This window comes from Microcaecilia unicolor, chromosome 2, assembly GCF_901765095.1.
Source record: "Microcaecilia unicolor chromosome 2, aMicUni1.1, whole genome shotgun sequence".
In the NCBI taxonomy this organism is placed as follows: domain Eukaryota; kingdom Metazoa; phylum Chordata; class Amphibia; order Gymnophiona; family Siphonopidae; genus Microcaecilia; species Microcaecilia unicolor.
Genome location: NC_044032.1, coordinates 559,803,286 through 559,828,557, shown reverse-complemented (window position 1 = coordinate 559,828,557; position 25,272 = coordinate 559,803,286). Strand labels below are relative to the sequence as shown.

The 25,272-nt window shown below is 43.8% G+C and overlaps 1 protein-coding gene across 1 annotated transcript in view; it reads right to left on the bottom strand.

Annotated features, from left to right (window-relative positions):
* The window catches only part of TRMT9B (tRNA methyltransferase 9B (putative)), a 59,735-nt gene that overhangs the window by 14,982 nt on the left and 19,481 nt on the right, over nucleotides 1-25,272 (bottom strand). The window contains exon 2 of the mRNA XM_030192208.1: nucleotides 9,793-9,947. Within this exon, the coding sequence (XP_030048068.1) occupies nucleotides 9,793-9,946 (154 nt within the window). The 5' untranslated portion in view covers nucleotide 9,947. The remainder of the gene's footprint in view (nucleotides 1-9,792; nucleotides 9,948-25,272) is intronic.

Below are 25,272 nucleotides of genomic sequence, written 5' to 3'. Positions count from 1 at the left end.
AACTTGCCTGGAGCTACCAGTGAAAAGCTGTGTGCTAAATCCAAGCAGCCAAGGGAATAACCTAAGAAAAGTTTATATCCAGATTTAGCCAGAAGATGGCAGAGCAGTATACTTTAAAAAAAATAGGAAGTTGGGAGCTAGGAGTTGAGTTCTTCTAAGAAAGTGAGGAAAAGAGGAATACAATCCCTTCTTTCCCCTATGAAAAGGACAGTGGTGTTAAAGAGCTGAGTAACCTAGGGAGTGACAGGAGGGCCTCAGACCATATCTTCCTCAGAGACTATAAGCAATCCTTTTGTAGGGACTAAAGAAAAGCAGAAAGAGAAAGTGGTGGTGGTTGGGGGGGGGGGGCTAAAATGTATTTCCTATCTAATAAATGTGCTGCTGCATTTGAAGTACATTCTTTGAGTGTCCCCTTGTCTTTGTACTTTTGGAATGAGTAAAAAAATCGATTTACTTCTACTCGTTCTACACCACTCAGGATTTGTACAAAAATCCACTTTCGAATAATGGCCAGCAGTCACAATAGGTAACTTCAAATGTCTCCTTTAATGGATGGATCTCCACGCTAGGGAACCAACCATAGATCACCTCTGCCCCTTGGCAGAGGTTATGTCAACCAGCCACACCAGGATCCACCTGTTCAGCTCCAGGACTCTCCCTCAGTACTCAGTGTCTCGGCGGGGGCTCAGCAACCAAAAGATCCCTTTTCACCAAACACAGTTCCTTCTATTTATCATCTTTCCCCACCTCCTGAGGCTGGGCTCCCCCCATCTGGCCAGCTTTTCCAGCTCCCATCACCATAGTGCAATCTTGTATAGTAACTAAGTAGATGTAACTAATTACTGTACTTAAGTAAAAGTTTTGCTACTTTTACTTATAAAAAAGTAATAATGTTACCAATTTCTATTACTTTTACCTAGATACTTCTGATGCTTGCAGTTAAAAGTACATAAGTATTGCCACACTGGGACAGACTAAAAATCCATCAAGCCCAGCATCCTGTTTCCAACAGTGGCCAATCCAGGTCACAAATATCTGGCAAGATCCCAAAAAAGTTCAATACATTTTATGCTGCTTATCCCAGAAATAAGCAGTGGATTTTCCCCAAGTCATTTTAATAATGGTCTATGGACTTTTCCTTTAGGAAGCTGTCCAAACCTTTTTAAACCCCACTAAGCTAACTGCCTTTAACACATTCTCTGGCAATGAATTCCAGAGTTTAATTACACATTGAGTGAAGAAATATTTTCTCCGATTCATTTTAAATGATTCATCACATGCCCCTTAGTCCTAGTATTTTTGGAAAGAGTAATCAAATGATTCACATCTACCCGTTCCACTTCACTCATTATTTTATAGACCTCTCTCATATCTCCCCTCAGCCGTCTTTTCTCCAAGCTGAAGAGCCCTAGCCACTTCAGCCTTTCCTCATAGGGAAGTCGTTCCATCCCCTTTATCATTTTAGTTGCCCTTCTCTGTAACTTTTCTAATTCCACTGTATCTTTTTTTAGATGCGGTGACAAGAATTGAACACAACATTCGAGGTACGTTCGCACCATGGACAAATACAAAGACATTATAACGCCCTCATTTTTGTTTTCCATTCCTTTCCTAATAATACCTAACATTCTATTTGCTTTCTTAGCCGCCGCAGCACACTGAGCAGAGGGTTTCAACGTATCATCAACGACGACACCTAGATCTTTCTTGGTCGGTGACTCTTAATGTGGAACCTTGCATTACGTAGCTATAATTCGAGTTCCTCTTTCCCCACATGCATCACTTTGCACTTGCTCACATTAAACATCATCTGCCATTTAGAAGCCCAGTCTCCCAGTCTCGTAAGGTCTTCTTGTAATTTTTCACAGTCCTCTTGCGATTTAACAAAACAGTTTAAACCTAATTGTTCAACCACCCTTACGGTTCACCTTTGGGTTTAAAAAGGACTAGATAAATGAATTAAAACAAAGTTTAAAGCAAATGCCCTTAATATGTAATACTTGGTAGCAATAATTAAACAATGATGGAATATTCACATAGCAAGCAGCCTGAGGCAATAGATTTATATTCTAATAAACCTGGCCTAATGGTTAGTGCAGTGGGCTTTGATCCTGGTAACCTGGGTTTGATTCCTATTGCAGCTCCTTCTGACCTTGGGCAAGTCACTTAACCCTCCACTGCCCCAGATAGAAAACTGAGATTGTGAGCCCTCTAGGGACAGAGAAAGTACCTGCTTATAATGTGTACAGCGCTGTGTAAGTCTAGTAGTGCTATAGAAATAGATTGAGGTCTACAAAATCACAAGTGGTGTAGAACGAGTAGAAGTAAATTGATTTTTTTATTCATTCCAAAAGTACAAAGATTAGGAGACACTCAAGGAAGTTACATGGAAATACTTTTAAAACAAATAAGAGGAAATATTTTTTTACTCAATGAATTTAAGCTCTGGAACTCTTTGCCGGAGGATGTGGTAACAGTGGTTAGCATATCTGGGTTTAAAAAAAGTTTGGACAAGTTCCTGGAGGAAAAGTCCATAGTCTGCTATTGAGACAGACATGGGGAAGCTACTACTACTACTACTACTATTTAGCATTTCTATAGCGCTACAAGGTGTACGCAGCGCTGCATAAACATAGAAGAAAGACAGTCCCTGCTCAAAGAGCTTACAATCTAATAGACAAAAAAAATAAATAAATAAAGTAAGCAAATCAAATCAATTAATGTGAACGGGAAGGAAGAGAGGAGGGTAGGTGGAGGCGAGTGGTTACAAGTGGTTACGAGTCAAAAGCAATGTTAAAGAGGTGGGCTTTCAGTCTAGATTTAAAGGTGGCCAAGGATGGGGCAAGACGTAGGGGGCTCAGGAAGTTTATTCCAGGCATAGGGTGCAGCGAGACAGAAGGCGCGAAGTCTGGAGTTGGCAGTAGTGGAGAAGGGAACAGATAAGAAGGATTATCCATGGAGCGGAGTGCACGGGAAGGGGTGTAGGGAAGGACGAGTGTGGAGAGATACTGGGGAGCAGCAGAGTGAGTACATTTATAGGTTAGTAGAAGAAGTTTGAACAGGATGCAAAAACGGATAGGGAGCCAGTGAAGGGTCTTGAGGAGAGGGTTAGTATGAGTAAAGCGACCCTGGCGGAAGATGAGACAGGCAGCAGAGTTTTGAACCGATTGGAGGGGGGAGAGGTGACTAAGTGGGAGGCCAGCAAGAAGCAGATTGCAGTAGTCTAAACGAGAGGTGACAAGGGTGTGGATGAGGGTTTTGGTAGAGTGCTCGGAAAGAAAGGGGCTGTAGCATGGACTGTTGCCATGATTTGGGTTTCTGCCAGGTGCTTGTGGCCTGGCTTGGCCACTGTTAAAAACAGGATTCTGGGCTGGACAGACAGTTGGTCTGAACAAGTATGGCTATTGTTATGTTCTTATGTTCCTAAGGTAGGCTATACATGAATAAAATAAACATAAATATAAACATTAATGCTGTCACTATTACATCATGTCTACCTTAGACAAATGGCTTGACAAAGCAGATGGTACAATCAATAAAAGATACATTTATTTAATTTATTTATTTCTCATTTGTACCTACCCCCTCTCCATTAACTAGGCAGGTTACACAATAACATACACCCCCCCCCCCCCCCCCCCCCACGATATTCTGGGGTCAGGCTGTGTGGTGACTACCTTACACCAGAAGTCATCCCAGATATTCAATGCCAGGTCATATCCAGCGACTGGCATAGAAAATCTGGTTTCATTTTTGACCATGGCAACTTAACTGGTTAAGCCAATATTCAGTGCTAACTAGGCCTGCTATTTATACAGCCTATTTTAACCACTATACATAGCCAGTTTGATGCTGACCTGGAAGATGTACTGAGCCAAAATGACAAATTAAAGGGTATAAATCACCTGGACCAGATGGCATACATCCATGGGTACTCAAAGAACTCAAGCATGAAATTGCTGATCTGCTGTTAGTAATATGTAACCTGTCATTAAAATCGTCCATAGTACCTGAAGACTGGAGGGTGGCCAATGTGACGCCAATTTTTAAAAAGGGTTCCAGGGGTGATCTGGGAAAATTACATACCAGTAAGCCTGACCTCAGTGCAGGGCAAAATACTGGAAACTATCATAAAGTATAAAATTACAGAACACATAGACAAACATGGTTTAATGGGACAAAGTCAGCATGGGTTCAGAAAAAGGAAGTCTTGCCTCACCAATTTGCTTCATTTCTTTGAAGGCATGAATAAACATGTGGATAAAGGTGAGCTGGTTGATGTATCCAATCTGATCCTCTCTATCATTGTGATTCAATTTGTACCCTGTTAACACAGTGTCCCATTGATTGTCCCCTTTCCACCAAGTCTCTGAGATGCCTATTATATCTACCTCATCATTTAGTGTTATATACTCTAATTTTCCCATTTTATTTTTTAGGCTTCTAGCATTTGTATACAGGTGTTTTTTCCTTGGATCTATAAGCTGCTTAGAAGTTGGAGGGGATAATGTGCATCCTTTATCCTGCGCGCTCACTAAGAACACCTGGCTTACTTTCAGCATTGTTGAAACCTTTCTACTGGGATTCCCTAAATGTCCTGTTTCAATAGTATCCTTCAAGGATACGCCATACCGAACCATGCTAGGTCCTGCTGTGCCTTCTAGAGGCTATCTGTTAATGTTGTAGGCTGTGGCAAAAAGTTCAAGCTAACTCAGTTATCAGATTACCCTTAATAATCTTTGCAAATATTCTACTTCCTCACACTTTAATTAACACCTAATTCAGGTCAATAGCAGTGCTACCTCTCCAGCAGCCAAAGAACAGAAAATAACCTGCGGCTAGGAAAGCGAATAGAATGTTGGGTGTTATTAAGAAGGGTATGGAGTCCAGGTGTGCGGATGTTATAATGCCGTTGTATCGCTCCATGGTGCGACCGCACCTGGAGTATTGTGTTCAGTACTGGTCTCCGTATCTCAAAAAAGATATAGTAGAATTGGAAAAGGTACAGCGAAGGGCGACGAAAATGATAGTGGGGATGGGACGACTTTCCTATGAAGAGAGGCTGAGAAGGCTAGGGCTTTTCAGCTTGGAGAAGAGACGGCTGAGGGGAGATATGATAGAAGTGTATAAAATAATGAGTGGAATGGATCGGGTGGATGTGAAGCGACTGTTCACGCTATCCAAAATACTAGGACTAGAGGGCATGAGTTGAAGCTACAGTGTGGTAAATTTAAAACGAATCGGAGAAAATTTTTCTTCACCCAACGTGTAATTAGACTCTGGAATTCATTGCCGGAGAACGTGGTACGGGCGGTTAGCTTGACGGAGTTTAAAAAGGGGTTAGATAGATTCCTAAAGGACAAGTCCATAGACCGCTATTAAATGGACTGGAAAAATTCCTCATTTTTAGGTATAACTTGTCTGGAATGTTTTTACGTTTGGGGAGCGTGCCAGGTGCCCTTGACCTGGATTGGCCACTGTCGGTGACAGGATGCTGGGCTAGATGGACCTTTGGTCTTTCCCAGTATGGCACTACTTATGTACTTAACTGTCTTTTAGAACAAACTTTGAGCCTTGCTACTATCCTTTTTAATGTTCTTTGGCTGTTACGTTTCTACCTCTAGAAATAGTTTCAGTTTAAAACTATGGGAAAAGTATCTACCTCTAGAGAAAGTTTCAGTTTAAAACTATGGGGAAAGGGTTGAACACTATGAAAACTAGTTAATAATGCTTGCTTCTCTCTCTTCCCCCACCCCCCCTAAGACTGAACAAGGCCCTGCTGTGCCTGCTAGAGGCCATCTCTTAATGCTGTGGTACAACGTTAAATTTTTAAAACTAGGGGGAAATGGTATGAAGACTAGTTGATAAAGTTTGCTTTTTTTTTATTCTGCCTATCAATAACCTACAATTCCTCCTTTAAACCCCAATCTTTAAGTTCACAAAGCACAGAGCAAAATAATGTTCAATTGCCAGAGAAATGTCCTTTTCTCTCAGAACTTCTCAGAATGAGAAGTTAATGTATATAGCCTTAATGTATATAGCCTGCCTTAACCAAGGTGGATAAAAAGGCAATATAATCATAAAAACAAATTAAAAACACAATAAAACCAAACATATAGATCACAATATAACAGCTTAGCCAATGTTCTTATATGTATATCCAAACTTTCTTCCCCATATTTATAGATGATTGTACCTGCCCTATCTACCTGAAGACAAAGAATAATCAGTTATTCAAGTGTTCTCAGTATCTGCTAACTTGCCAATGCTCATAAATGCTGCCATAAAGAAATGACATTTATGTTTTCTCCTAAAAGTCGTGGACAGACATTTTTGAAAAATACGCCCAAATCATAACTGGGACATTTGGCTCTTTAGGTCCAAACAAAACGTCTAAGTTAGAGCCATTTTCGAACAGGAAAAACATCTGGTTTCCCTTTCAAAATGGCTCAAAGATAGACATTTTTGCACAGAAGTTATCTAAAAGAAGAGCCATTTTCCAAGCTGACATGTCCAAATTATAAATGCCAAAAAAAACAGGTACAAGGACGTCTGATTGGCATCATTTTGAGAGAAATGACCACACAGACGAACCTGCAGATCAGAGGGGCAGCCTAGTGGTCAGTGCAGTGGGCTTTAAACAATGGCACTCATGTACAATTCCCACCATAATTCCTTTATTTTGTATTCTGAACCCTGAGCCCTCCAGGAACAGAATAAAATCTACTGTGCCTAACTGTACACCATTACAATCACCTTCCACCCTGCAGCTATATTTAGGTACAGCAGGCAATTTGGTGGTTTTGGAGGGCTCACAATTTCCACCACAAATGTACTAGGTAGAGTGGGAATTGGAACTGGATCCTCTTGTTCAAAGTCCACTGCACTGACCACTATATTACTCCTGGGAGCTGCTTGCTGCTCTGGTGGGTATACCCATAATACCTGATGCTGTCATAGCGCCTAGTATCCCATTTCAGTCTCAGTTCTTAGTGGGATGGAAGGGGGGATAGCATCCACTGGGGGATTGAGGAGGGGATCAAGCCTTAAACCATCCAGTGGTCAGCTGGCCATTCAGAGCTTCTTTTTTAACTTGGATGTGATTGAAACAGGTCTAGATAAAAATGTACTTCTTTTTAGACTTGGACGTGTCTTCCTATTCCATTATCACTGAAAGATGTCCTAATTTTGGGTCTAGCCTAGTCCCACCCACAATATGTCCCTTTGCTATTTGGATGAACTCAGTGGAAAATGTAGAAATTCTGCCTTTTTGAAAATTGCGATTTACATGTTTTTGGCAGATGGACATGTTTTTGGCCTTTTTGAGATGTCTATCTGCTTCGAAAATGAGCTCCTTAGTCTCTATTATGTGTCCAGCTGAAATATCTTTAAGGCCTGCAAAGTTCTTTTGCATAAAATTCTTGAAGTTATCAGATGTGAAAGCAGATCTATTGTCTGACACAATCATATCTGGTAGCCCATGAGTTGTAAACAGCTGCCAAAGTGCTACATATTGTTAGAGCAAATGTTTGTGAAGATACTGTGACCACCACAAGTAAGATTTTGACACAACAAGGAGGCTCTTCCCTTGAAATAGACCTACATAGTCAGTGTGAATCCTTGATCATGCATCATGGGGGCTTTTGGTGGGTTATGCCTTGACATCTGGCATATGTCACACTCCTTGGCCACTCTTTCTACAGTGCTATCTATCCCAGGTCATCAGATGTATCTCCTGGCCAGCATCTTCATATGTGTACTTTTCCCATGTAACATGACTAGATTGATATGATGACCTTTCAGCACAATTTTCCCAAGGGAGACATCTTTTATGGGTTGATAATTCATGCTGTCTGCCATAGGAGCCAACTTTTCAAAATGATTGGGGGTGCTGAAATTTTTTTTCCCCCTCCCCTTCCCCCTTGTCCCCTCCCCCTTGTCCCCCTCCCTCCCCATCCCCCTCCCTCTCCCCCCTCATCCCTCTCCCTTCCCATCCCCCTCCCTCTCCCCGTCCCCCCTCCGAGTTCCAGGGTCCCCCCTCCCTCCGAGTTCTACAGGGTCCCCCCTCCCCTCCCTCCATCCAAGTTCCACAGGGTCCCCCCCTCCCTCCGAGCTCCAGGGTCGTCATCCCTCCCTCTGAGTTCCAGGGTTGTCATCCCTCCCTTCCTCCCTCCCTCCCTCCTTCCCTTCGAGGTCCAGGCCCCCTCCCTCCAAATTTTAAAAGTCATCTTGACTTACCTCGTCGGGGTTACAGCGGCCGGCAACAGCGGTAAAAAGTGTGCAGGCTCAGTGCTTACTTCAGTTTTCCCTTCTCTCTCTCTCAGCTCTGGTCCCACCCTCATTTCCTGTTTCCGCAAGGGCGGGACCAGAGCTGAGAGAGAGAGAAGGGAAAACTGAAGTAAGAGCCGAGCCGGCACACTTTTTACCGCTGCTGCCGGCCGCTGTAACCCCGACGAGGTAAGTCAAGATGACTTTTAAATTCGGAGGGAGGGGGCCTGGAACTCGAAGGGAGGGAGGGAGGGACGACGACCCTGGAACTCGGAGGGAGGGACGACGACCCTGGAACTCGGAGGGGGGGACCCTGGAACTCGGAGGGAGGGAGGGAACAAACTTCCTGTGGGTGAAATATTGGGGGTGCTCGAGCACCCACAGCACCCATGGAGTCGGCGCCTATGCTGTCTGCTAACTAATGGTTTGAACCTCTCAGGTAGTTTATCACTTGTCCATCCCCTGCACACATGATCCAAGACATCAGGACAGTGTCAACCTGGAAGGTAATATCAGGAACAGTTTCTACTACTACTACTACTACTACTACTACTACTTGACATTTCTAGAGCGCTACTAGAGTTACGCAGCGCTGTACAGTTTAACAAAGAAGGACAGTCCCTGCTCAAAGGAGCTTATCAAAACCTCAACCAGAGATGGAACAAAGTTTGATATCTGTAGCAGCAGTACTGCTACTACTTCTGCTCTACTTATCATTTCTTTAGCTCTACTAGACGTACACAGCACAGTACATAAAACACGTATGAGACAGTCCCTACTGAACAGAGCTTACAATGTATTTGAGACAGACAAACAGGTAAAATAAGGGACTAGGGAATTACTTATTGTGGGAATGATTAAAACAGACATGGGTTCTGAACAGGTGAATTGGGGTCAAGAGTTAAAAGCAGCCTCACAAAGGTGGGCTTTTAGCCTGAATTTCAATATGGCCAGAGACGGAGCTTAATGTACTGATTCAGGAAGTCTATTCCAGGCATAAAGTGCAGCTAGATAAAAGGAATGGAGTCTGGAGTTGGCAGTGGAGGAGAAGGGTACAGGTAAAAGAGACTTACCCAATGAACCAAGATCCCTGTGAGAGATGTATGGAGAGAAAAGAAAGGAGAGGTACTGAGGAGCTGCAGAGGGAATGCACTTCTAAGTCAATAAGAGGAGTTTGAACTGTATGCAGAAATGGATAGGGAGCCAATGAAGCAACTTAAGGAGAGGGCTAATGTGAGTGTAGCCAAATTTTGACCAGAATAAAGGGGAAAGAGTTGGCTGAGTGGGAAATCTGTGAGAAACAAGTTGATGTAATCTAAGCGTGAGGTGATAAGAGTGTGACACCCATATGGATAATTGTTTTGTCAGGCTTCTATAGTAATATATAGTCATGGGCATGCAACATGATGCGCTAGTGTTGTACCCACTGAGACGATTCCAGATGCCACCCATGTCATCAAAGGACAAAGGTGAACTATTAATTCAGTTTAAAGTGCATTGCCATACAAAATACCATCAGCTTACCTATGTCAGCAGTGAGACTGCCGGGCTTCTGATCTAAAAGAAACTGGCGCACTCGAGGCCAAGCTTTGCTCTGCAGGTCATTAAAGCAGGAAGCTGTGCTTTCATACACACCATGCACGTGCTGCTGTTCCAGCTGATGGGCCTCATGTTCCATCCTGAAATGACCCCAAATTAGTATTAACGAAGTTCAAACAATATCTCTAAATAATTCATTTCACTAAAAATATGTCATGGAGTGTCCAAATGGGTATAAATGGATTACAGAACGAAAAAGCCTCAGAAGCTTTATCAGCGTTATAAAACAATGCTCATGCAAATTAGAATTACCATCACCAGTCATGAAAAGCACCCCACTGCAGGGGAAAATAGCAAAGAGTAGCAGCAGGCTCATCATCCAGCAGATCAGCCACAAAAAATATAGTCCAGATAAAGCAAAAATGAGTAGGTCAGTAACAGACTTAATGTTGCTGCTAGCCAAATAACTTGAAGGACACCCTGGCTGTACCTATGGACCACCCCAGTGCTATCCAGACAGCACCAGGATGGTCCGTAATTATTTTCAGTGGCATTTTCCGGATAATACTGCTTAAAATCACTGCTTAGCCCCGGTCGGTGGCACTTATCTGAGCAGCAAATACAACTACTATAGCACGATAAGGCCACAAATGTATGAACAAGAAAAAAAGCAATTAAATATAATGGGGTCGATATTCAAAGCAATTTAAGAGGCAGGAGAGGCTCCTGCCCTCTGAAATCACTTGGAGCTGACTAACCACCAGTATTCAGCAGCACTTCACCAGGCAGTGCTACTAAATATCTGCACTAACCGGCCATTTTGGAACTGGGCCGCATGGTGGCAGAGTTGAAGAGGAATCAAATTTCTACAGCCTGTGCCCTGATCCTGGCTGGACAGATTTGGATGGGCTGGAGTGGGGCTTTGACACTGATGACAGCTTCAGAAGTTGGGGAACAAGGCCAGTGCTGGACAGACTTCTACGGTCTGTGCCCTGAAAATAGCAAAGACAAATCAAGATCAAGTATGCAAATGCATTGCATCATACATTATGCTATGAGTTTATCTTTTTGCGCAGACTGGATGGACCATACAGGTCTTTTATCTGCCGTCATCTACTTTGTTACTATGTTATGCCAGTGCCAGACCACACAAAAAGCATTCCCACACCGTGTGCTGTGAACTCTCAGGGGTGCCGTGGCATATTTTTCCCACCTCCTTCCTGCTGCCGCCCAAGCCACTACTGCTGCTTCTCCAGATGAGCAGCAGCAGCAGAAAAACAAGCTGCAGCTACTGCATGATTGAAGAGTCCTGCCTCATGGTGGCTGTAGCTTGCTTTGCTGCTACTGCTGCCGGTCTAGAGATGCAGCAGCAGCAGGAATGGTGAGCTGTATCAGGGAGAACATAGAAGTAAGGAAAGTTCATCCAGCCCCTTCCTTCTGGCTTTCATTGGCATTCCCTTCCCACTAGCAATGGCATAAGCTCTCTTCCTTTCCTGGCAGTAGTTTCTGTGTGCCCCAGTCCTTCTTGCCATTTCCCTCTTGGAATGAAGCTGCCATTCCTAAAGGGGGGGGGGGATTTGGCACTGAGGGGGACAAGCTGAGACCCGAACTCTCTGCTTGTCAGTGGCAGGCAAAGACCCGCTAGGGCAGAGGCTCCAGGATGCGCTTTCGTTACATGTTCTCCCCCACTGTCATTCCTCCTCACTCCCGGCCCCCAACTGACTACCCCAGACTGCGATCTCTCCTACTGTCATTCTGCCTCACTCTCAGCCCCGGACGGAGCTGTCCCTTCTCGCTCTCTCAGGCACTGACCAACAGCCTCACGCTGCACTTGTTCAACTCATCCCGCACCAGGGGCTCTTTGTGAATCGCAGCACTCTTCTAGGCATGGCTACTGGCTGCTGTCTGTCTCCGAAAGCAGCTCCTTCCAGCTAAAATGATGCTCGAGCGAGTTTTGGGTTCCCTTTTGCAGAGTCTGGTTTGTCAAGGGGGAAAAGGCTGAATGGAAGTGGGGTGAGAGAGAGAGCAGAGGCTGGACAGAAGTAGGGAGAGAGAGAGAGAGAGGGAGAGAAAGAGAAAGAGAAGGCAGAGGCTGGATAGAAGTGGAGAGAGAGAGAGAGAGGGCAGATGCTGATTGAAAGTGGAGGAAGAGAGGGTAGAGGCTGGATGGAAGTGGTAAGAGAGGGAGGGCAGAGGCTGGAAGTGGGAGAGAGGAAGGACAGAGGCTGGATGGAAGTGGGGAGAGAAAGAGGGCAGAGGCTGGATGTAAAGGGGAAAGAGGAGGGCAGATGATGGATGGAAAAGGGGAAGAGCAGGACGGCATGCGTGGGAATGCCGGCATCGAGCAATGGACCTCTTCAGCTGGCAGGGCTTGAGCATCCCCACCAGCAAAGGTAGGACTCAATGTTGTTGGGGGCGGGGGGAAAACATGAGAGAAAATGTGTAGCCTAGGGGTGCTGTGACCAAGAAAGTTTGGGAACCACTGGAATATGGAGTTTAGAACAATGGCCTGGAGGCGAGAGAAGGAAGGAGAGACGGGAGTGGAGATGGAGCTGGTGAGGGGATGAGAGACAGTGGAGAGTAGATGAGTAAAAAAGATGGAAATGGAGGACTGATGAGGGGAATGGGAAACTTGGGATAAAGAACGACAGACAGAGGAGGCAATGGGATGGCTGGAGAGGGGAAGAGAGGTGGATGAGAAAAGCTGGTAGATAGATGAAATGTGAAATGGAAACTAGACTAGAGGATGAAAGAAATGGAGAATGAGGGGTAAAAATAATATATAGGTAGATAAAAAGGCAGAGAAAAGTGAGGGGAAAAAAAGAAAGAAAGAAAGACCAGTGCCAGATGGATATAGAGAAAGACAGGATGCAGGACAAAAGAAGAAATGGAATGGCAAAGTTGGAAAATAATTTAGAAGGTCAACACAAAATGTGGAACAGATTGGAACCAACCTAATTAGAAAAGTGCCCAGACAACAAAGGTAGAAAAAATATATTTGTATTTAATTCTTTTTGAAAAATGTACATCTTATCTATTTTTCTATTAAGCAGAGTACAGGAGAAAATGCATTTCTGTTTCTTTTACTAGAATTGCACTGCTTATAGAGTCTGGCTTTCTTTGGCTGAGAAGAAGTGGGGGGGGGGGGGGGGGGGGTTCCATTTCAATTTTTGACAGCTTGTTTTTTGTGGTCCTCTATACTGTATGAGGCAAGAGTGTAGAATACACTGAACTAACTCATCTGAAGATATTAATCTGGAAGGTATCCATTGTGTCTCCCCAATACTGCATTTCTACATCTAGACCCTGTATATTTCTAAGGCCCACACTGGGGGAAAGAGGGAAGAAGTGAAGAAGAAGTGAGGATGGGAACAAGAGCTGGGCTTTGGAGAAGAAAAGGAGGAGTTGCTGGTGTCAGGCCTAGGGAAGGGGAACAGGGAAAGTGTACTCACCTCTTGCTAATTCATGTGAGAGAAATTTACTATTGATAGCTAATTTCAGTTAAAAAACAAATTATATATATATATACAAGGTGAGACAAAAAAAACCCCCAGTAACCCTTAGAGTTTTTGCCATTTTCTCAGCAACCACTTTGGAATTTCAATGAGATATTTTACACACTTACCCTTGCTTACAAAGCAGTGCTAGCGGCAGGGCCAGTGTTAGACATGCTGGGGCCCAGGGCAGAAATTAAGGAGGCGGCCCCAATCCCCTTTCTTCCCTGCCCCCTCCCTCGATTTCCCTACCCACCATTACTACCACACATAAAACAAACTTAAATGACTTCTTCACACACAAAACACATACAGACCTTCACCAAATACAGAACAAAGGATCACAGAGTAGAAATATGAACACCAAAACGGAACTGGGAACCCCAAGAAGTTAAACTCAGCAACTACTGCAATACTGGAGAAATAGAAATGCACTTCATTTTGTACTGAACACAATCAATGGCATAACCATGGGGGGGGGGAGAGAACTTAGGACCCCCCCCAAAAAAATTTTTTAATTTCTCCCTTGCTGTGGCTAGTGGAGCACTCTGAGCCTCAATAGCTGATGATCACCTCATTCCCCTCCTCAGGTCCAGCGACCAGAACTCTCCAAGCTCTGTAGGTAGCAGCAGTATTTCAGAGCAGTTGCATCCCCCCCCCCCCCACCCACACACACACACACACACCTGCTCATCTTTCACACATTCATGAAATCTGAACATGCGTGGTGGTGGGGAGCAGTGGCAATTTGGGGATACTGCCACCAACTATTGAGCTTGGAGATTTCTGGCTGCCAGAATGGAGGACGAGGTTTCAGTTGGTGGAGCTTGGGGGATCCCCGCCACCTCAAGTATTTATATTTTGCACTCAGGTGGGGAGAAAATTTGGTGCCCACCATCTTTCTCCCTCTCTTCTGTTTCCAAGCCCATTATTTCTTCCCTTTCACATCTCTCCACCACCCTCATTCTGGCATCTCCCCCTCTCTTAAACCCTACCTCTTCCAGTTTAGTTCAAAAACAGCTGCTCCAGGGCAACCCTGTGGGCTGCACATCTTGGCCTTCTCTCCACCCCAGTCCGACGTCTCCCTCACCTTCCCAGTCTAGCTTAAAAATGTTTTATTTTTCCCCTAAGCAGAGGGTTTCCGGCACGGAAGCAATTGAAACATACTGCCTTTGGTGAAATTCGGCATCCTCGGCAGTCGGCACTCTTCCTTTGTTTGCCACCACAGTCCGCCCCACCTCTGACACAACTTCCTGTTTCTGCTTGGGTGCTCCGTGGTGGCAGAGGAAGAGTGCCAAGGAGGCCAAATTTTGCCAAAAGCAGCATGTTTCTCAATTGCTCCTGCAGTGGAAACCCTCTGCTTAGAAAAAACTGTTTTTAAGCTAGACCGGGAAGGTGAGTGAGACGCCGGATGGGGGTAGAGAGAAGGGACAGACATGCTGGCCCATGGGGGCCCCCTGCAGGTGTGGGGCCCATTTAATTACAGTGGGGGAAATAAGTATTTGATCCCTTGCTGATTTTGTAAGTTTGCCCACTGACAAAGACATGAGCAGCCCATAATTGAAGGGTAGGTTATTGGTAACAGTGAGAGATAGCACATCACAAATTAAATCCGGAAAATCACATTGTGGAAAGTATATGAATTTATTTGCATTCTGCAGAGGGAAATAAGTATTTAATCCCTCTGGCAAACAAGACCTAATACTTGGTGGCAAAACCCTTGTTGGCAAGCACAGCGGTCAGACGTCTTCTGTAGTTGATGATGAGGTTTGCACACATGTCAGGAGGAAGTTTGGTCCACTCCTCTTTGCAGATCATCTCTAAATCATTAAGAGTTCTGGGCTGTCGCTTGGCAACTCGCAGCTTCAGCTCCCTCCATAAGTTTTCAATGGGATTAAGGTCTGGTGACTGGCTAGGCCACTCCATGACCCTAATGTGCTTCTTCCTGAGCCACTCCTTTGTTGCCTTGGCTGTATGTTTTGGGTCATTGTCGTGCTGGAAGACCCAGCCACGACCCATTTTTAAGGCCCTGGCGGAGGGAAGGAGGTTGTCACTCAGAATTGTACGGTACATGGCCCCATCCATTCTCCCATTGATGCGGTGAAGTAGTCCTGTGCCCTTAGCAGAGAAACACCCCCAAAACATAACATTTCCACCTCCATGCTTGACAGTGGGGACGGTGTTCTTTGGGTCATAGGCAGCATTTCTCTTCCTCCAAACACGGCGAGTTGAGTTCATGCCAAAGAGCTCAATTTTTGTCTCATCTGACCACAGCACCTTCTCCCAATCACTCTCGGCATCATCCAGGTGTTCACTGGCAAACTTCAGACGGGCCGTCACATGTGCCTTCCGGAGCAGGGGGACCTTGCGGGCACTGCAGGATTGCAATCCGTTATGTCGTAATGTGTTACCAATGGTTTTCGTGGTGACAGTGGTCCCAGCTGCCTTGAGATCATTGACAAGTTCCCCCCTTGTAGTTGTAGGCTGATTTCTAACCTTCCTCATGATCAAGGATACCCCACGAGGTGAGATTTTGCGTGGAGCCCCAGATCTTTGTCGATTGACAGTCATTTTGTACTTCTTCCATTTTCTTACTATGGCACCAACAGTTGTCTCCTTCTCGCCCAGCGTCTTACTGATGGTTTTGTAGCCCATTCCAGCCTTGTGCAGGTGTATGATCTTGTCCCTGACATCCTTAGACAGCTCCTTGCTCTTGGCCATTTTGTAGAGGTTAGAGTCTGACTGATTCACTGAGTCTGTGGACAGGTGTCTTTCATACAGGTGACCATTGCCGACAGCTGTCTGTCATGCGGGTAACGAGTTGATTTGGAGCATCTACCTGGTCTGTAGGGGCCAGATCTCTTACTGGTTGGTGGGGGATCAAATACTTATTTCCCTCTGCAGAATGCAAATAAATTCATATACTTTCCACAATGTGATTTTCCGGATTTAATTTGTGATGTGCTATCTCTCACTGTTACCAATAACCTACCCTTCAATTATGGGCTGCTCATGTCTTTGTCAGTGGGCAAACTTACAAAATCAGCAAGGGATCAAATACTTATTTCCCCCACTGTATCTTAAGCTATGTTGACGTTACTGACATTTTAGTGTTAGTACCTAGCAATTTTTGTGCATTAAAAATGTTCGAACTAAAACACAGTAAAATATCATCATTCAAATAACTCAATTAACAATGTGTCAGAATTTTGCAGTCACTGTGAATGTTCAAAGTGTCCACCACCAGCTTTAACACAAGTCATCAGTCTCTTTGGGAAGTTCTTAACAGCCTTGTCAATCAGTCCCTGTGGCAGGCTGACCCAGATCATCTGCAGTTCTTCCTTGAGTTTGGCAATTGTTTGCAGCTATGGATGATGCTGTGATAGACCTCCAACATTGCTCCCCAGACAAAAGTCTACACCACTGTGACATCATTAAAAGTAAACTGGTACCCTGTTTTGTTTTGTTTTTCAAATAAAGGTATTTTTACAGTGCATGAACTGTAAACTTCACCATGTTTAAAGATAATCTCATTCAACTTGGCACATAGTAACAAATAAAGCTGTAAAATTTCACACTGAAATTTCAAGCGGTTGCCTGTTTTAATATACTGGCTTCCTATTCAGTCTGTTTTTGTCTTTTTTTTTTTTTTTTTTTTTTGAATAACCATAATGAATATGTATGAGATATATGTATGCATATGAATACACTAATGTGCCATACCCCCTCCCCCGAATGAAACAAACTACACCCATGTCAACAATCCACAGAAGTGTGTCACTGGGTAATCCACTTTTTTCTTTGTTATCTTAGGTTTGCTGTCTGGGAATTCTGCCACTCCCAAGGTTTTGTGGGGCATGGTGTCCCAAAACCACCAGAGGATAAGTTATGGATGGGGAACCCAGTTGGCAGATGGGAAGTTACCAGTATAGGGGCAGGTACACAGGTGCAGGTGACCCCTTTGCAGTGCTTGTTGCAAAACTCAAGTGGCCAAGGGCTTATCCCACTAATGGGTGCTGGAGGTCCTGTTATGATGTTACACAGTAATGTCTAACATGCTAAAGGTACCTACATTGTGGGATTTTATGAGGTAGTGAACAGGGAAGGCTGACTGAATAGATTACCGTATTTTAAGGGAGGGAATATTTCAGCCAGCAGAAAACACTTTTGCAAACTAATGATTCATTCTGAGGAAAGATGAACAGCTAATCTGAAAAGAGATCTTTGTCTGAACTGACAGGATAGAAAAAGAAAGAGAGAACACATTTAGTCAGGCAAATTGGACTGGTGGAGGGTGGACAACTGATTCAAGGATGAAGTCAGGAGAAAGGCAGACCACACTGCTATAAATAAACCTAAATAATTAATTTTACTACTGTTCTTTAAATGCAAGTTCCATATCTTTTGCTCTGATTTGGGAAGTAAGCTCAAGTTAATTTAAAAAAAATCTGAGTCATCAAATGGCCAGAAAAATATATATATTCTGAGTTATGAATCATAGCAAATGCATCAACATTATTTGAATAGAGCTTATGGTTGACCTGCTGAATCTAATGTCCTGTCCCCTCTGTGTACTGGAAGCAATCAATGAATAACAGGAAGAATGGTAGCCCTCTTTAACACCTGTTGCTTCATGATTCATTCTGCCTAAACTCTCTTTACAGATGAAAAACAGGGATTCAGACTACCTATTTTAGAAGCAAAGACATTAGAAAAGAACAGAGGGCACGATATTCAGTTGGCAAGAGGCTGCCCATATAAGTGCCGCTGTCTCTGGCGCTGTCAGGGCACACTGGTGTGTCCCCAAGAGGTGGGAGGTGTCTCACACAAAATATTTGGTGTAGACAGCAAGCCTGTGTTTCCTTTACAGCCATCAGTGCCTGCAAGCTGGGAAGACCAGCAATCTTGACAGTCAGGTTCTTGAAATCCCTGTAACTGGTCCCTATTTCTGCTTCCCCACTACCCCCAATACTAACTGCTGCCTCCAGCCACAATTGAAAATGTTGCAGGTCTGCTGTCCATAGATTCTGTTTGCTATATAGCTATATATAGTTTCTGAGTAACATAATTGCAAGTTTTTGTGCTGTTTCACAGTATCTGGCAGTGGAAGGCTTTTGTGTTGCTCTTACTGAGGTGACATTAGAATTTGAATATACATTTGTTTTGATGTATGACAAGTGAGAAATCTGGGGCTGATGTTTTGCATACAGCTTTTTGATATGGGATAGGCAAATTCATACTAAACTTGCAGTTACACAATGAAATACTTAGGCATGCTTTGTTCAGCTGTGAATTTTAGTGTTCAGTGTGTCACATACAGAAACGCTGTCTATCAGGTGTGACACAGAAGAAGAAAGGTTGAGAACCACTGTGCTACCTCAATGGTCGGTGTAAACGGTCACGCCTAACTGACCCAGAGGCTATGGTGGCAGCCCGGGCTGACAATGACAACCTGGGCCTGCCTGACTCTGACGGACGAGGGTGTGGGGGCGGGAACAGAGCCTTAGCCCTAACGCCAGCTCCGAGCTGGATTAGGGTTAAGAAGCTATTTTGCCCCTACGATCAGAGCACTGTGCCGGGTAAATGCGGGTGTTAGTCCGTCGCTAGTGGCCTCTAGAGCCTGCATTTACTTTTGATCATCAATTTGTAGAATCCCGATTAAGGGCAGTTATGCACCTAAATGCCAATTAGCAACAATTAACACCAATCATAGTCAATAATTGGTTGTTAATGCCAATTAGCAGCTAATTATTATTAAATTAACTTACATACATAACAGGCACTATCTGTGAACTTTGCACATTAACTGCCGGATTCTATATATCACGCCTATTTATTTTATTTTATTTATTTTTTTATTTATTAGGATTTATTTACCGCCTTTTTGAAGGAATTCACTCAAGGCGGTGTACAGTAAGAATAGATCAAACATGAGCAATAGACAATTACAGCAGTAAAAATATTCAAAAACAATACAAAGTATGGCATGGTATACTACTTACAATGTCAACACAAAACATAATAGAACATTATAATTGATAGCGAAGGGTAAAGCAAAGATGTAACATATAGCTAGGTATTCCATAACGATGCACACAATTGGCTTAATATGCCAATCTGCTTTGTTAACAGCACTTTAACAAGCAATAATGAGCACTAATTGGTAATAATTAGAATTTACATGCATAACTCTCTAAGCGTATTCTGTAATGAACTGTGTCTAAATTCTAAAGGATAAAGTGACCGCTAGCCTTATCCAGGTATCAGCCATGTTTACTATTTTGATGTTCTAACTTTATCCAGATAGGGGTCAATAATCAATGCAATTTAACCAGCCAGAAACAACTCTTGGCTGGTCAAATCGCTTGTTTGGGGTAACCCATCATATTCAGTGTCACAAGAGTACCCTGAGAAATCTCTAAAGAGGGCATATCTACGTGCGCGTTTTGCACAAAGGAGTTTGCTCCTCCAAGATAATAGAGAGGTAAGGGAAGAAGGAGAGAAATTGATTTGCGTTCTCCCATTTTCATCTCTAGCTAAATTTGTTGTTCAGTCTATTATGACCAACTGGCATGTTCTGCAAATAGATGGGATGTTTCCTGAAAAACCGTTAATAGCCTTTTCTAGATCAAAAAATCTGGGTGAATTATTATCGAAAAGAAAGAACAGAGAAATTAGAAATGATGCTGATAATTTTCAACATTTATGCTGCGGGAAATGTCAATGGTGCGATCATACAATATCAGGTCCAGAATGGATGGATCCTCAAACAAAACGAGTATTAAAATCTCATACTCTGATGAACTGTTTGACAGCCATGGTGATTTATGTGATAGTGTGTCCATGCGAGAAGATATACTTTGGCAGAAGTAAACAGCCGATTAAAACTCGTTTAAATGAACATAAATCTCGCATTCAAACTAACAAGGAGGAAGCTCCATTGGTCCAACACTGGATCGAATACAAACATAAAATTATAGATATAAAATGGAGAGTGATTGACCACGTTAAAGTAGGGTGGGAGGGTGGAAATGTAGAAAATATTTTAAACTATAGGGAACAATCATGGATTTTTTTCTTTAAATTCTGTACAACCAAATGGTTTAAATCGCGAGATCGAGTGGATGTCAGTGATTTAATAAAGAGGAGGAGTTACAACTGTGGACTCTGGGATTGGTGGATGGCGAAAGCATTAAATTTTACGAAGTAGTGACGTAGTTGTATTGTATAAATAGCTAAAACGCCGCGGCCATTTTTGACATATGGCGAATAAGCATGGAGTTGGTTTCCAGCACTAATTCAGGTATTTTATTATATAAAACTATCTGATAGGGAAGATGTAAGAAACTATAACAATGCTTGACAGCCTACGCTTTATTTTCTAGGAGACACACCTTGAAACAGCAACTTTTTGCGAAACATGAGTTCATGTCGGACTGAATGTCTCCATAGTAGAAATAAGGAAGAGAGATTGATACAATTTTAAAGCTAAGTAAAACTTAAATTAAATTAACGTTTGATTGAATTGATTGAATTGATAATAATAAAAGTTGAGATCTTATGGGATCAAATGAGGAATATCTGCCCACCATAAAAGTGCCTGGCTCACACTAGCCTGAATGGTGGTGACAGAGATGTCTGATGGATCCTATATAATAATACCTATATAAATAGTATAAAGAAGAAGTTGTCATATAGTATGTGAGCTGGATACTATACGTTGTACTATATAGAGGACCCCCTCACTGAAAATAAGAATGATACTGTGTAATTGGACAACCAGATATTCAGCACTTAACCAGCCAAGGTAACTGCATAAATAGGACCACATAAAAGTCAGTCCTATCTTTATGCAGTTCCCCCTGAATAATGCACTTAACCAGCTTTTGCCAGCTCCATATACTCAGAACTTAAGTGCCAGAGCCCAGACATGGCCCTGCAGTGAATGCTGGTAGAGGTCAACAAAACACTGATCTCTGCTGGCTGAATATCGGGCACATAGTGACCTGATTAGCAGATTGAATATCAGAACTAAACAGGTAATTCTCAGCTCCACCCCAGTCTGCCATGCACTATTCAAATACCGCCAGGGCATTCAGTGGTCATTTTCAGTGATATTATCCCGATAATGTTGCTGAAAATTAATGCTTGGCCTCAGTGAGTGGGACTTATCTGGTTAACAGCTGCTCCTACTTAGAAACTGCCACTAAATATCAACTCCTAACTGTATATTTTCACAGTCAAGGCTGGTTGTCTCTAGTTCTTTCTCCCAAAGTCCCCGGAGAAGTGATTTTTTGGTAAATTGCAACTCAGTTCCACAGCTTTTGCCTCCTCCCACTGATTCACCCTGCAGTATAATGTGTCCCAGATTCCTCCGAAAAACTTCCAAATGTTTTAACAATCCCAATCAACACACGCAGGACTCTTCGGGCCAGATTCTATAAATGGCACAGAAAATTCAGCGCCAATAAAATTTGGTGTTCAATGCCGCTTCAGGATGAGCCAGATTCAGTGCTCAACTTTGGGCAAAAGGACTTACGCCAGCTGAAACCTGGTGCAAATCCTGGCGCACAAATTGGGCGCAAATCTTTCATATTCTGTAACAGTAAGCGTATCTTTTGTGAATGCCCCTCTCCCGCTCATACCCCTCCCATGGCCATGCCCCCTAGTGACCAGCACATGATCCAACTTAGGCAAGACTACCGCGGGAAGTCTCAGCAGCCATTTTGAAAACACGGCAGCACTGGGCACAGTATCAACAGTGGGCAGGAAAGAATGGGGCTTTTTCCTGCCCCCGAAGAAGCCACTAGACCACCAGGGCCCTTCAAGGTAGGATCGGGAGAGTCCACTTTGGCTCAGGGGTCTGTAGTGTATGTGTGTGGGGGGGGGGGGGGTCGGTGCAGCGGTGGGGTGGCAGGCAGCGGCCGGAGGGACCCCACTGACCTTTACTGTCCAGGGGGCTCCAATCACTGTCAGTCCGCCCCTGCGATGCCACATCACCATGCCAATTGTCCAAAAAGTGATTTTATTATTATGATCTCAGCATGGTCACATTCATTATGCACGTTTCCACTCCCCCACTGAGATCCACAGCACTTGCAATCCTAGCATATGCTATGAATGTAATATAAAATACATATAGGTCATACTGATCTCTTTGCCATTTTCGGGACACAGACCATAAAAGTCTGCCTGGTCTGGTCTTACTTTCCAACCAGTGGCGTAGCTACATGGGGCCTGGGGGGGCCTGGGCCCCCATAGATTTGGCCCTTGATCCCCCTGCGGACAACCCGCCTGACCCCCCTCCCGCCGCCAACCCACCGTCACCGTCGCCTGCCTTTGCTGGCAGAGGACCCCAACCCCCGCCAGCTGAGGTCCTGCACGTGCAGGACATCAGAAACAGAAGGAAGGCTTTTGCGAGAAGAAAAGGACCTCAGCTGGCGGGGGTTGGGGTCCCCCGCCAGCAAAGTTAGGCGACAGCAGGTTGGCGGTGGGAGGAGGGGTCAAGAGGGTCGGCGGCGGGAGGGGGGCAAAGTCGGCAATGGTGGGGGGGGTCGGCGGCACTGGAGGGGGCTAAAATGTGCCCCTCACCTCAGGCTTTGGACGCCCCTCCCGCCAAAGTCTGGCTACGACCCTGTTTCCAACTACTGGAATGGCCATCAGAACCCATCCCTTGCTTCTCATCTACTAGCATTGCCGTTGAAGCCAAGTGTAGATCGTAGGCATGTAAATCTCTCCTATGCATATTCATTATAGATATGCTGAAAACCTGACCCACTGACACACCCTGAGAACTGGAAGTGAATACCACTGACCTATTGAAAGTACTACTACTACTAGATGTACACAAACATAAGAGACAGAACTTACAATCTATTCGAGACAAACAGGACACGTAAGGCCAAATTCTATACATAGTGCCAAAAAAAATCGGTGCTGAAAAAAACATAGTATTCTATAAACCTTGCCTAAAGTTAGGCATGGTTTACAGAATATGCATAGCGGTCGCCCCATAACTAAAATTTAGGCTCCACCATTTACACCAAACCTGGTGTAAATGCTCAAGTCTTATTTAGGCATTGATTGGGGCTAAATAACAGTGTGTATAATTTTTAGGAATGCCCATGATCTGCTCATGCCCCCTTTTGTGATACGCGCATTAGAATTTACATGGACCACTTTACAGAATATGCTTAGAAAGTTGCGCAAGTAGATTCCAATTGTTATTGGCCAATTATCTGTGCTGATTAGTTGTTAAACAATTAAGTTGCACACACAAATCACCTATGCATGTAGATTTGCGCACAGAAATTTAGTCTCCGTTTATAGAGTCTGAGGGATAACGGATTAGGGGAGTCTCATCTTTTTCTTCTCAGTTGCTAATTATTGTTCAATTATTAACATGATGTGAGTTGCTTGTCCTGTTTGAAGAGGGATGAGAGCTGTACATGCCTCAGACCAGTGGCGTAGCTTTGTAGGACCACAGGGGCCTGTGCCCCCTCCAATTTCCTATGGGCCCCTGGTTTTCTTAGTGGAGGTCCCCAACCCCTGCCAGCTGAAGCATTGTCCAGCGCTGGTCTCCGTCACTGCCTCATTGCCTGCCCTGCTCTGTCTTCCCTTCACGTGCTGCACGCTCCTTTTAGTGAAAAAGGAGCGTGCAGGACGTGAGGGGAAGACAGAGCAGGGCAGGCAATGCGGCAGTGCCAGAGACCAGCACTGGACAACGCTTCAGTTGGCAGGGGTTGGGGACCCTTGCCAGCCAAGGTATTTGCTGTGGTAGTGGGTGGGGAGTGGCAGGGCGGTAAAGCGGTGGGAGGGACGGCAGATCAAAATGTACCCCCCCCCCCACCTCAGGCTCTGGCATCCTCCCACCACAAGGTCTAGCTATGCCTCTGCCTCAGACTCAAAGTATTTTTGTCTGTACCCAGTGCCACCTGCCCATCACTGCACTACTTCCAGCTACACATCATATTACTCCAGGTTTTCTCATACCATTTTCCATCACAGTTAAAAGAAAAAAGCTAACCGCAGCACACAGAAATATAATGGTTTTATTTTACTCCTTCATCAATTATTTATCTGATAGTATTGTCTGCAGAGTTTGTTTACATAATATGACATCTTGAAGCCATTTGTTAACTTAATGACTCAGAACATGGCAATGGTATTCCTTAGCAGCAAAATAAATCTCAAAAATGCCTCTATGGATCTAAGAAATGCTACCAAGAAAAATTGCACAGAAATGCTACATTACTGCACAGTCTGGTTCTGTAGAACGCCTTGACGTTATTTTGCAAGGTGGTATAACAAATATCTTGCAAAATAAATAAAAATAAACCAGAAGTCATCCATGGTGTCACCCATTCGTAGTTAAAGTCTCTATTTATTAAACCATGTTAGGTGTTTAATGCAAGTTTTAATGCGTGTTAACACACAGCATTGACAGCACAGGTTAACTGCCATGATAAACATGGAATTCCAGGTTAGAGGCTAGGGAAGGGACAGGAAGAGCACCTTGCAGTTAACATGAGTATCATTAATGTACATCAACTGCTAACATGGCAGATTATGCAGACCAGGTAACAAAATATTTAGCCATCTCTCTGACCTCGTATGCAACTTTCTTTAAATTAGTCACCTTACTTTCTAACTCTTCTTACTCTCTTACCTATCTATATGTTACAACATTGCTTTACCCTTCACTATCAATTAAAATGTTCTATTACGTAGTGTGTTGACATTGTAAGTAGTATACCATGCCATACTTTGTATTGATATTTGAATATTTTTACTGCTGTAGTTGCCTATTTCTTATGTTTGTTCTATTCTTACTGTACACCGCCTTGAGTGAATTCCTTCAAAAAGGCGGTAAATAAATCCTCATAAATAAATAAACAGCCTCGGAAGTGGTTAAATGCATTTTACCTTTGTAGCCATGCCCTAATGGCAGCAACCAATACCTCAAGCTAAT